The sequence below is a fragment of the Mustela nigripes genome, chromosome 8 (genome assembly GCF_022355385.1).
Source record: "Mustela nigripes isolate SB6536 chromosome 8, MUSNIG.SB6536, whole genome shotgun sequence".
Taxonomy (NCBI): domain Eukaryota; kingdom Metazoa; phylum Chordata; class Mammalia; order Carnivora; family Mustelidae; genus Mustela; species Mustela nigripes.
In genome coordinates, this window is record NC_081564.1 from 26,922,322 (window position 1) to 26,935,852 (window position 13,531).

Below are 13,531 nucleotides of genomic sequence, written 5' to 3' on the forward strand. Positions count from 1 at the left end.
GATGCGGGATTCGATCCCAGGACCCCAAGATCATGACCTGAGCCGAAGGCAGCGGCCTAACCCACTGAGCCACCCAGGCACCCTGACTCTTGATTTCTGCTCAGATTTCAGGGTTGTGAGATCAAGCCCTCCTGCCCCCGAGCTGGGCTCTGTGCTCAGCAGGGCATCTACTTGAGAGTCTCTCTCTTCCTCTCCCTCTACCCCTTCCCCACGTGTGTACTCTCTAAATACATACATACATACATACATACATACATAATATCTTTTTTAAAAGAGGAGAGGCATGCCTGATTTAAAAAGACAGGGGAGGGGCGCCTGGGTGGCTCAGTGGTTAAAGCCTCTGCCTTCGGGTCAGGTCATGGTCCCAGGGTCCTGGGATTGAGTCCCGCATCAGGCTCTCTGCTCAGCGGGGAGCCTGCTTCCTCCTCTCTCTCTCTCTCTGCCTTCCTCTCTGCCTACTTGTGATCTCTGTCAAATAAATAAGTAAAATCTTAAAAAGAAAAAAGAAAAAAAAGACGGGAGGTGAGGGGAATGGGGAAGGGAGGAGAAAGAAGGAAAAGGAGTAAAGGGGAGAAACTTCAAATTGAACTTCCGTGGCTGGATGAGATCAACAGCAGATGAGATACTGCTGAAAAGAAAAGATTAGTGAACTTTATTTATTATTTTTTTAAGATTTTATTTATTTATTTGAGACAGATTTATTGACAGAGATCACAAGCAGGCAGAGAGGCAGGCAGAGAGAGAGGAGGAAGCAGGCTCCCGCTGAGCAGAGAGCCGGATGTGGGGCTCGATCCCAGGACTCTGAGTTCATGACCTGAGCCGAAGGCAGCGGCTTAACCCACTGAGCCACCCAGGCGCCCCAAGATTAGTGAACTAAGCACAGCTGTAGAAACTATCCAAAATGAAATGTAGAGGGGAAAAAAAATGCAAGAGAAAAAAACTGTGAGACAGCTTCAAGACCTCATCTATGCAGAGTTGGAGTCCCTGAGAAGAGGCCATGACGGGGACAGAAAAACTATTTGAAGAGACAATGGCCAAAAACTTTACAAACTTGATGAGAACTATACGCCCACAGATCCAAAAAGCTAAATGAACTTCAAACACAAGAATCATGAAGAAAACAACAACAAAGCTTATCATAACTCAAAACCAGTGAAGAGAAAACATTTTAAAAAGCAGCTAGAGAAAAAGTATGTTATAATCAAAGGAACAAAGATAAGGATGACATTACTCATTTGAAAGAGTGCAAGCACAAAGATCTTTAAAGTGCTGACAGAAAAGAAAAAACCTGTTAATCTAGTATTCAGTACTTGAGAAAAAGCATCTTTCAAAAATGAAAGCAAAATAAAGATGTTGTATAAGCCTGCTATACAAAATATGATAAAGGGGACACCTGGGTGGCTCAGTGGGTTAAGCCGATGCCTTCAGCTCAGGTCATAATCCCAGGAACCTAGGATCAAGTCCTGCATCGGGCTCCTTGCTCAGCAGGGAGCCTGCCTCTCTCTCTGCCTCTGCCTGCCTCTCTGCCTGCTTGCGTGATTTCTCTCTCTCTCTTTCTGACAAATAAATAAAATCTTTTTAAAAAATATGATAAAGGACATCCTTTGGGCATTAGGAAAATTATACCAGATGGAAATCTGTTGTCTACGCAAAGGAGTAAAGATTGTGTTATGAGGTTTATGACATATGTAAAAGTGAAATGCACGACAATATTAGCATAAAGGCCAAGAAGGAGGAAAGGAAAGCTTGTAAGATTCTTATATTAGAAATAGTATATTATTTGAAGGTAAGATTGTGATAAATATATATAATATAAACCCCAAGCAACTCGAACGAAAGAAGCCAGCACTCAGATGTCCTCAGATGATAAATTGATAAACAAATGTTGTATCCATACAATGGAATATGATTTATCCGGAAAAAGAAATGAATTACTGATCCGTGCTATGAATGGATGGACTTTGAAAACATGTTAAGTGAAAGAAGCCAGTCATAAAAGGCCATGTATGAGTCCATTTAAATGAAATGTTCAGAATAGGCAAACTCATAGAGACAAAACAGATTAGTGGTTGCCACAGACTGGGGAAGTGGGAATAAGGAGTGCCTACTTGATGGCAGTGGGGTTTCTTTTATGGGGTAATGAAAATGTTCCGTAATTAGTGAGGATGGTTGCACAACAGGGATAATGTATTAAAAGCCACTGAATTGTACACTTTAAAATGGTTAAAATGGTGGGACGCCTGGCTGGCTCAGTGGGTACAGTGCATGACTCTTAATCTCTGAGTTGTAAGTTTGAGCCTTATGTTGCGGGTAAAGGGTACTTAAAAATAAAATCTAATAGGGGCGCCTGGGTGGCTCAGTCGTTAAGTGTCTGCCTTCGGCTCAGGTCAAGCCCCGCATGGGGCTCCCTGCTCGGCGGGAAGTTTGCTTCTCCCTCTCCCACATCCCCTGCTTGTGTTCCCTCTCTCGCTGCGTCTACATCTGTCAAATAAATAAATAAATAAATAAATAAATAAATAAATAAATAAAATCTTTAAAAAAATCTAATAAAAATGGTTAAAATGGGGAATTTTCTATTATGTGGATGTTACCTCAATAAAAAATGTTAAGCCAACAAAAAGAGATGTATGATGGATTCATAAATATTCTAAAAGAAGGCTAAAAAAGAGGAAGAGGGTAACAAAGAACAGACTGAACAAATAGAAAATAAATAGCAGGATGATGGGCTGTCAGTAATGGCCTCTCAAGGGGTTCGAGCCCACGGTCCCGGCTGTGACGCAGGGGAGGCTGGTGATGGCCGCTATGGAGGCTTTGCCCCAGTGCCCAGAAGGGGGAGCCACTTGCGGTCCCGAGGTGTGCTGGAGGCTGAGGGGTGGGAGAACACGGCCCCCTGGGAGTGGTGGCTGGGTAAGGTAGGGAAGGAAGAATGAGTAAGGAGGAAAAAAAGGATGGAGGGGACATGCAGATGCCAGTAAAGCACCATCAGCTCTAGCTTCAGGAGCTGTGGGCGCCTGGTTTGGGAAACTAGTCCCTTAAGTAAGGAAGATACAGAATTTAAACCTGGTCTCACAAGTGTGTGGTAGAGCCAAAGACAAACAACCAAGGGTCATCTGAAATTGTCCTCTGTTCACTAATAATCTCAGGACAAAGTGGGGAGCTCACTCTTCAAGCATAAGACTTACAGACAAGCTTGATATAAAGCCTTGGGCTGACTGTGTTGTGAAATGGGATGCAGAGGACCCGTACAGCCCCCTTACGAAAGCGGTTTCCGCCCTTACTCCATTGTTTCCAGCAAATGTCATACTGTCCCGGAAATTGGCCAGGATGATTGAGGCCAGGCAAAAGGAGCAAAAGAAGAAGCAAAATCGTCAAGAAACTATAGCAGAAGCTAAGCAATTAAAGAAGGACTGAAGGGATGAACAGCATCTCACACCCAGAGGAAAATCACTTGGAAAATTATGCAGCTTTGGAAGGGCCCACTAAGATTTCTTTTCTGGTTTTTATGACAGTGATCTGTAGTAAACAAAGTCTGAGCACATCAAAGAATCATGTTAAGTTGTGACTTCTAGTGCAGCAGCCTCTAGGCTTTGGTGTAGTTGTTGACGGTTATTGTAAATTGGCATTTATTATGCTATAAATTCTTTTTTTTTTTTTTTAAGATTTTATTTATTTATTTGACAGAGAGAGATCACAAGTAGGCAGAGAGGCAGAGAGAGAGAGAGAGGAGGAAGCAGACTCCCTGCAGAGCAGAGAGCCCGATGCGGGACTCGATCCCAGGACCCTGAGATCATGACCTGAGCCGAAGGCAGCGGCTCAACCCACTGAGCCACCCAGGTGCCCCTGCTATAAATTCTTTATAACTGACTTAGTCATTTGCCATTTTGCAGTTTATTGTACTGTGAAAACATCCTGTGGAGAATAAGGACTATACATTATGAACTCTATTCAAATAATGGCTTAGAATGGAGTTCTTTTCTGGATGAAAGGAATTGAGAATGTAAAAATCAGAACTATCTTGAGGTGAAAAGTGTGTTTTGGCTAAAAGGCATATAGTATATTAATTAAATATTTTATCATTATTGCTTATTTCTTGGAATAGAATCATTTCTGGCTTTCTCAAAGCCAAATATTAACCAATGACTATTTCTGTGTTCTACATTTTTCTCATTTTTTAGCCTTTGAGATACTTATCAGACATTCTGTATTTTTTTAATCTAATTTTATGAAGAATGCTTTCATTGAAAATGTAGAATACCACCTACTGGGTAGAACAAGTTTTGTATTAATGAACACTGCCATTTTCTTAGAGATGTCTTGTTGAGTAAAATAACACTATGACTTAAAGCTTGCAGTAAAGGGACGCCTGGCTGGCTCAGTTGGTTAAGCATCTGCCTTTAGCTCAGGTCGTGATCCCAGGGTCCTGGGATTGAGCTCCACATTGGGTTCCCTGCTCAGTGGGGAGTCTGCTTCTCCCTCTCCCTCTACTCCTCCCCCAGCTGTGTGCTCTCTCTCTCTCTCTCAAATAAATAAATAAAATCTTCAAAAAAATAAAGCTTGCAATAAAAATGCAAGCCTTGTGGTACTTTGGAAACATTATTCTTTTTTTTTTTTTTTTTTTTTAAAGATTTTATTTATTTATTTGACAGAGAGAAATCACAAGTAGACAGAGAGGCAGGCAGAGAGAGAGAGAGGGAAGCAGGCTCCCCGCTGAGCAGAGAGCCCGATGCGGGACTCGATCCCAGGACCCTGAGACCATGACCTGAGCCGAAGGCAGCGGCTTAACTCACTGAGCCACCCAGGCGCCCTGGAAACATTATTCTTTCTTGTGGTAAGTACAAATGTAAATTAGTTAAAATGTCTTATCAGACAATTTGCTAATTATATAGATGCCACTTTTGTGTTTTTTATTCCGTTCTTTGTTTTAATTTATTTAGTAGTGGTGTTCTATATGTTGATCAAACAGGTTCATGGTGAAAACTAAAAATTCAAATTTCTTGTAAGAAATTCTTAAAAAGTAAGAAGTCATGCTTCAAGTGGTAAAGAAAGGTTTAACATTTGGGAAGACTTTTTTCATCGTACTAGTAATTGGGTGAAAAAGGTAAATTATGTCAAAATGAGAATGTGTTAAAATTAGAAATAAAGAGCTAAAGCATATTTCCTTCAGTTAAGTGGTACAACTGGAACTTTTAGTATTAAACATAGCTTTTAGGGGCGCCTAGGCAGTTCAGTCCTTAAGTGTCTGCCTTCAGCTTGGGTCATGATCCCAGGGTCCTAGGATCAAGCCCACATTGGGCTCCCTTCTCAGCAGGAAGCCCGTTTCACCCTCTCCTACTCCCCTGCTCTTGTTTCCTCTCTTGCTGTCTCTCTCTCTGTCAAATAAATAAATAAGATCTTTAAAAATAAATCTTTTAAAAAAATCTTTTTAAACATTTTATTTATTTGACAGAGACACAGCGAGAGAGGGAACACAAGCAGAGGGAGTGGGAAAGGGAGAATGTTTTCATAATGTTTTCTTCACCTCTGATAATAAATTTTAAATTACAAAAAATTGTCTAAGAGCTTTAATTTAAAAATGAAACTAGATATTGAAATAAATTTGGGTGCCCAAATGGCTCAGTTGGTAAAGTGTCTGCCTTCTGCCTTCAGCTCCAGTCGTGATCTCAGGGGCCTGGGATCAAGGCCCGCATCAGGCTCCCTGCTCAGTGAGGAGCCTGCTTCTCCCTCTCCCTCTGCTTCTTCCCCTCTGTTTGTGCTCTCTCACTCTTGCTCTCTCTCAAATAAATAAATAAACAAAATCTTAAAAAAAAAAATAAAGGCGCGCCTGGGTAGCTCAGTGGGTTAAAGCCTCTGCCTTCATGGTCATGATCAGGTCATGATCTCAGGATCCTGGAATCAAGCCCTGCATGCTCAGCAGGGAGCCTGCTTCCCTTCTCTGTCTCTCTGCCTGCCTCTCTGCCTACTTGTGATCTCTGTCAAATAAATAAATAAAACCTTAAAAAAAAAAGAGAGAAAGAAATTTGATACTTTTTTATAAAGAGAAAAGAATAATGACCTATCAATAACCATTCTAGGGGTGCCTGGGTGGCTCAGTGGGTTAAAGCCTCTGTCTTCGGCTCAGGTCGTGATCCCAGGGTCGTGGGATCAAGCCCCACATCGGGCTCTCTGCTCAACAGGGAGCCTGCTTCTCCCTCTCTCTCTGTCTGCCTCTCTGCCTACTTGTGATCTCTGTCTATCAAATTTAAAAAAAAAAAAAAAAACCTTTTAAAAAAATTTAAAAAGATTTCAGTGTTGTGAAAGAGCCCAAATGTTCATCGACTGATCAATGGATAAAGAATACATGGTATATGTATACAATGGAATATTACTCAGCCATCAAAAAGAATGAAATTTTGCCATTTGCAGTGACGTGGATAGAGCTAGAGCGTATTATGCTAAGCGAGATAAGTCAGAGCAAGACAAATACCATATGATTTTACTCATATGTAGAATTTTTTTCTTTTAGGATTTTATTTATTTATTTGACAGAAAAGGAGAGAATTCAAGTAGGGGAGAGGCAGACAGAGGGAGAGGAGGAAGCAGTCTCCCTGCTGAGCAAGGAGTCAGATGCAGGGTTTGATCCCAGGACCCTGGGATCATGACCTGAGCTGAAGGCAGATGCCTAACCAATTGAGCCACCCAGGTCCCCCTCCAATGTGGAATTTAAGAAACAAAACAGATGGGGGTCCCTGGGAGTCTCAGTCCATTAAGTGTCTGCCTTCCACTCTGGTCTTGATCCCCGGGGTCCTGGGATAGAGCCCCACATCAGGCTCCCTGCTCAGTGGGGAGCCTGTTTCTCCCTCTCCCTTGCCTGCCACGCCATCTGCTTGTTCTCTCTCTTTGTTAAATAAATAAATAAAATCTTAAAAAGAAAGAAAGAAAGAAAGAAAAGAAACAAAACAGATAAACAGATGGGAAGGGAAAAAAAACACAGAGTGGACAACAAACCATAAGAGACTCTTTTTTTTTTTTTTTTTTTTTTTTTAAAGATTTTATTTATTTATTTGACAGAGAGAGATCACAAGTAGGCAGAGGGGCAGGCAGAGAGAGAGAGAGAGAGGAGGAAGCAGGCTCTCTGCTGAGCAGAGAGCCCGATGCGGGTCTCGATCCCAGGACCCTGGGATCATGACCTGAGCTGAAGGCCAAGGCTTTAACCCACTGAGCCACTCAGGCGCCCCCATAAGAGACTCTTAATGTTAGAGAACAAACTAGGGTTTGATGGAGGGAGGTGGGTGGAGGATGGGTTAAATGGGTGATGGCTATTCAGGAGGGCACTTATTATCATGAGCACTGATATGTAATGATGAATTAGTAAATTCTACTCCTGAAACCAGTATTACACTATATACTAACTAACTAGAATTTAAATTAAAAAAAAATTAAAAAGCAGTACCCAACTATATGCTACCTGTAAGAAACAAACCTTAAATATAAAGACACAAATAAGTTAAATGTAAAAGGATGGAAAAAGATTATACCATTGCTAACAACTAATCAATCAAAACAAAGCAGGAATAGCTATAGCTAGAATAATATTAGAGAAGTAGGTTTCAGAGCAAGAAATATTACCAGGGGGGCACCTGGGTGGCTCAGTTGATTAAATGTCTTTCTTTGGGTCCCATCATGATCCCAGGGTCCTGGGATCGAGCCCCACATTGGTTCCCTGCTCAGTGGGGAGTCTGATTCTCCCTCTCTGTCCCTTCCCCCAATCTGTGCTCTCTCTCCCTCCCTCTCTCTCTCTCAAAATAAGTAATTAAAATCTAAAAAAAAAAAGAAATATTATCATAAATAATGGTCATTTCATAATGATGATAGGGTCAGTTAATCAAGGAGCCATAACAATCTTAAACATTTATTTAACTAATAATAAATCTTCAAAATGCATGATGCGAAAAACGCAACTAGAAATAGACAAATATAGTTACAGTCAGGGGTGTCAGTTCCCCTCTCAATAATCCATAGCTCAAGTAAACAGAAAACCAGCAAGGATATAGTAGTCAACTTGATTTTGATTAACACTTAATAGAACCACCCAACAATAGCAGGATTCTCAAGAGCACATTCTTCTCAAGTGCACACAGAACGTTTACCAAATTCAAAAGACTTCAAAGCCACACTAACTATGTTGTCTGACCACAAGGAAATTAAATTAGAAATCATTAGCAGAAAGATCGTTGGAAAATCTCGAAATATTTGGAAACAAAATAACACACTTCTAAGTAACCCGTGGATCAAAGAAAGAACCAAAAGAGAAATTCGTGTTTCAAACTGACTTTTATTTTACTCATTGTTTTTAAGATTTTATTTATTTATTTGAGAGAGAGAGAGCATGGAACAGGGGCACGTGCTCAAACATGAGCAGGGGGAGGGGCAGAGGGAGAGGGAGATGCAGACTCCCCACTGAGCAGGAAGCCTGATGGCAGGGCCCCAGGATCATGACCTAAGCTGAAGCTTAACCAGCTGAGCCACCCAGGCACCCCTGAACTGACTTTTAAATGGAAACACAATGTATCAGAATTTGTGGGATGTCACTAAAACACAGCTTGGTGGGATGGGGGAGCAGGACCTTTATGGCAGTGTATATCTATATTAGAAAAAAAAGAAAGGTCTCGAGGCACCTGGGTGGCTCAGTGGGTTAAGCCTCTGCCTTCGGCTCAGGTCATGATCCCAGAGTCCTGGGATCAAGCCCCGCATCAGGCTCTCTGCTGAGCAGGGAGCCTGCTTCCCTTCCTCTCTCGCTGCCTGCCTCTCTGCCTACTTGTGATCTCTGTCTGTCAAATAAATAAATAAAATCTTTAAAAAAAAAAAAAGAATATAGAAAAAGGGGTGCCTGGGTGGCTCTTTGAGTTGGGCCTCTGCCTTCGGCTGGGATCGTGGTCCCGGGGTCCTGGGATGGAGCCCCGCATTGGGCTCTCTGATTGGTGGGGAACCTGCTTCCCTCTTTCCCTCTGCCTGCTTGTGATCTCTCTCTCTCTCTCTGCCAAGTAAATAAATAGGATCTAAAAAATAAAATAAAATAAATAAAGAATCTAGGGGCGCCTGGGTGGCTCAGTGGGTTAAAGCTTCTGCCTTTGGATCAGGTCATGATCCAGGCTCCTGGGATCGAGCCCCACATCAGGCTCTCTGCTCAGCAGGGAGCCTGCTTCCTCCTCTCTCTCTGCCTGCCTCTCTGCCTACTTGTGATCTCTCTCTCTCTCTCTCTCTCTCTGTCAAATAAATAAATAAGTAAATCTTAAAAAAAAAATCTTGGGGCGCCTGTGTGGCTCAGTGGGTTAAGCCTCTGCCTTCAGCTCAGGTCATGATCTCAGGGTCCTGGGATCAAGTCCCGCATCGGGCTCTCTGCTCGGCAGGGAGCCTGCTTCCTCCTCTCTCTCTCTCTCTGCTTGCCTCTCTGCCTACTTGTGATCTCTCTCTGTCAAATAAATAAAATCTTTTTTAAAAAAAATCTAGAAAAAAGGGCACCTAGCTGGCTCAGTCAGTGGAGCATGTGCCCTTTAATCTTGGGGTTGTGAGTTTGAGCCCCACGTTGGTTGTAGAGATTACTTACAAAAAATAAAAAATAAATTAAAAAAAAAGAAGAGCCAATGAAACCTAAAGTAAGCAGAAGAAAAGAAATAAAGATCAAAATGGATATCAATGAAATAGAAAACAGACAACCATAGAGAAAATCAAGATCATAAAATTGATAAACCTCTAGTCAGACTGATGAGGAAAAAAAACCACAATTACCAGTCTTGGGAATGAGAGAGAGGACTACTACAGATTTTACAGATATAGAAAGGGAATATTATGAAAAATTTTATGCCAATAAATTCAATAACTCAGATGAAATGGACAAATTTCTTAAAAAATCCAAAGTACAAATACTTACTCAAGAAGTAACTAACCTGAATAGTCTCATATCTATTAAGGAAACTGGAATTGTAGTTGAAAACCATCTACAAAGAGAACTCCAGACCCATGTGGCTTCACTGAGAAATTTTACCAAATATTTAAGGAAGAAATAATACCAATTCTCCATAAACTCTTCGTAAAAAATTGAAGGGAATAACTTCTCAACTCATTCTACGAGACCAGCATTACCCTGATAAGCAAAACCAGGCAGGCAAAGATATTATAAGAAAAGAAAACCATAGTGAGGGGTGCCTGGGTGGCTCAATGCATTTAGCCTCTGCCTTTGGCTCTGGTCATGATCTCAGGGTCCTGGGATTGAGCCCCGGCATCGGGCTCTCTGCACAGTGGGGAGCCTGCTCTCCCTGCCCACCCCGCAGCCCCGCCTACCTTTCTCTGCCTACTCGTGATCTGTCTGTCAAATAAATAAACAAAATCTTTAAAAAAAGAAAAGAAAAGAACACCATAGTGAGATACCACTACCCAAGAGAAAAGGAAATATATGTTCATGCAAAACCTTGTACATGAATATTCATGGAAGCTTTATTTGTAACTGCTAAACACTGGGAACAACCCAATGGAGGTACGTCCATCCAATAAAATATGATTAAGAGGAACTACTAGCATATATAACATCGTGTTAGTCTTAAAATAATTACGCTGAATGAAAGATAAAAGAGTACACCCCATACTCGTCCACATTTCTAAACTTCCATATAACTAAAACTATAGAGGTGTCTAGCTGGCTCAGTTGGAAGACTGTGTGACTCTTGATCTCGGGGATTGTGAGTTCAAGCCCCACATTAGGCGTGGAGATTCCTGAAAGTATAAATAAACCAAAACAACAACAGCAAAAAAAACCCACTAAACTCTCTAGAAAATGGAACTAATCTAACAGGAGAGCAAGCAGGTCAAAGTCATTCCTGCTGGGGAGGGAATGGGCAGGGAGAGATAGGAAGGATTCATTTTCAAGGGGCACAAGGAAACTTTTGGAAATGACAGATATCTTCACTGTCTTGATTGCAGTGGCGGTTTCATGGAAATCAAAGTGTACCATACTGTACACTTTTAATTGTAACACTTGTTGGGGCACCTGGCTGGTTCAGTTGGTTAAGTGTCCTGACTCTTGGTTTCCACTCAGGTCATGATCTCATGGGCCGTGAAATGGAGATTGAGCCCCTTTTGGGTGCGCTCAGTGGGGCGTCTGCTTGAAGAGTCTCTCCCTCTGCCCCCCTCCCACGTGCCACGCAAGCAAGCACACACACACGTGCATGCGTTCCCTCTCTCTCTCTAAAAAATTTAAAATAATAAATAAATCCCCCCCAAATATCGTAATGCTTATTATGTCCACTTTATTAGATTTCAGTTGTACTGCAATGAAGGATTATTTAAAAATACAATACAGTTTTGGGGGCACCTGGGTGGCTCGGTCGGTTAAGTGCCCGACTCTTGATTTCGGCTCTGGTCATGATTTCAGGGTCCTGATACTGAGCCTGGAGTCGGATTCTGTGCTCAGCTCCAAGTCGGCTTGAGATTCTCTCTTTCTCCTTCTGCCCCTCCCACACTCACATGCATGTGCGCTCTCTCTCTCTCGAAATAAATAAATCTTTTTTAGAAAATTAAAAAATAGGGACTTCCTGGGTAGCTCAGTGGGTTAAGTGGCTACCTTGGGCTCAGGTCATGATCCTGGGGCCCTGGGATTCAGTACCCCAACAGGCTCCCTGATCAGCGGAGAGGCTGCATCTCTCTCTGCCTGCCACTCCCTCTATTTGTGCACTTGCTCTCTCTGACAAATAAATACATAACATCTCTTTAAAAAAATAAAAATTAAAAATACCATTTTAAGAAATTAAAATTGAAGTATACAGTTGGGAAAGGAAATACTGGTTTTCACTGATGATTGGCAACTATCCCTAAGAGAGAGGAGGAAGTGTGTCTTCCTCTCCTTCCAAGAAACCAGAGAAAAACCTCTGTGCTAGGCTGATATCAAACACTGGGTTCAGCTGCCAGAGATTTTGGATTTTTTTTTAATTTTTTTTTTTTTTTTTTTTTTTTTACAGAGAGAGATCACAAGTAGACAGAGAGGCAGGCAGAGAGAGAGAGAGGAGGAAGCAGACTCCCTGCTGAGCAGAGAGCCCGATGCGGGACTTGATCCCAGGACCCTGAGATCATGACCCAAGCCGAACGCAGCGGCTTAGCCCACTGAGCCACCCAGGCACCCGAGATTTTGGATTTTTAAGATGAAGACTCAGCAGAGGCTGACATCTGCTGTAAACTCCTATCAGATGCACCGTATCTGGGCTCAACTATTCTCCCTTCCGGGACAGAAAAGAAGTTCCCAAATGTTGGTCACAGAGGTCCTGTGGAGCACAGGTGTCTTTCCTACATGTCTCCCTTTGATTCTCTGAACATCCTGGCAAGGCAGGTTTAGACTTGAGGAGGCTGATGCCCAGGGAGGGGAAGGCATCTACAGTTGTCCCAGGCAGACTGTCAGAAGTGGGAGCCGATCCTGCATGCCACCCCCCACCCCTGCCCCCGAGTACAGGGCTAGGCTTCATTCAGCCGGTTGAGTACTTCGGAACCCACTCCCCATCTGTCCCTTTCAATCCTGGAGAAGGGCAAAGCCTGCGTCCTCACCGCTGCCTCTCTGCCCATTTTGCATGCAAAGAAACAGGCTCAGGGAGCTCCTGATTGGTCTTGTGCTAGGGGGAGTGTGACCGAGGGTCTCTCCCACTACAGGACACCTGCCATCAAACCCTGTGGTCTCCTGTGTCAAATCCTCAGCCCCTCGGATAGCTGTGGGACAGGCAGCATCAGGCAGGCGTTAGCATCACAAGGCGGGCCTCCTGGCTCACACCCCGGCTCCACCAGTTTCTAGCTCTTTACCTTGGATGGATCACTTAACCTCTCCATGTGTCAGCTCCTTACCTGTAAGTGTGAAGAGAATTCAAGGAATGTGAAGCCATCAGAACAGTACCTGGCCCACGGAAAGGCTACAGGAGTGCTCTCTCTAAATAAAGGGCTTCAGCTTTGCCTAGTTCTGAGGGTCTGGGCCCCTGCCATTCCCAGCCAGGGAGCCCAGGGTGGAGGCCCCTGTGACACTGAAGAGGGCCTGCCCTGTGCCTCCCTTCCCCCACGCAGCAGGCACTTTCCAGACTTGGTCATGCTCTCTCCAGCAGGATAAGGGGGGGCGTGGTTCACCTAGTTCCCAAGATGAAGGAACAGGCCCCAAGAGGACACCACCGTGGGTGACAGGGCTGTGACCAGCGGCGCCTAACTGCCTCCAAGACTGGGCCTGGGGCAGGCCCATCTGCTGCCTCTTGGGTCTGGAACTCAGGCTGGAGCCCACCTGGCGGGGGCTCTCTGCCCACCAACCTTCATGGCACAAGCCCCCTCCTCCTGGAGTGTCCCTGCCTGTAGTGTAGCCGGTGGCCGTGAGGCCTGACGGCAGGGCCCATGAAGGGGCTGTGGACACCTGCCTGGCAACAAGGCCAACCCTCTTCTCTTGAGCTGGTTTATGCTCGAGCTCAGCTATTGCATCGCGTGCCTCCGTCTGAGAGGCGGGGAGATTGAGACCAGCTGCCGCCGCCTGGATTCTCCCAGA

The 13,531-nt window shown here is 43.6% G+C and overlaps 1 protein-coding gene across 1 annotated transcript; it reads left to right on the top strand.

Annotated features, from left to right (window-relative positions):
• Positions 1-2,735: 2,735 nt before the first annotated feature.
• On the top strand, positions 2,736-3,432 carry LOC132023776 (small integral membrane protein 15-like). Its single transcript, XM_059409916.1, has 2 exons — positions 2,736-2,907; positions 3,185-3,432. Exons 1-2 carry the CDS (start codon positions 2,736-2,738, stop codon positions 3,409-3,411), a joined length of 399 nt encoding a protein of 132 aa, XP_059265899.1. The 3' UTR covers positions 3,412-3,432.
• The last annotated feature ends 10,099 nt before the right edge of the window (positions 3,433-13,531 follow it).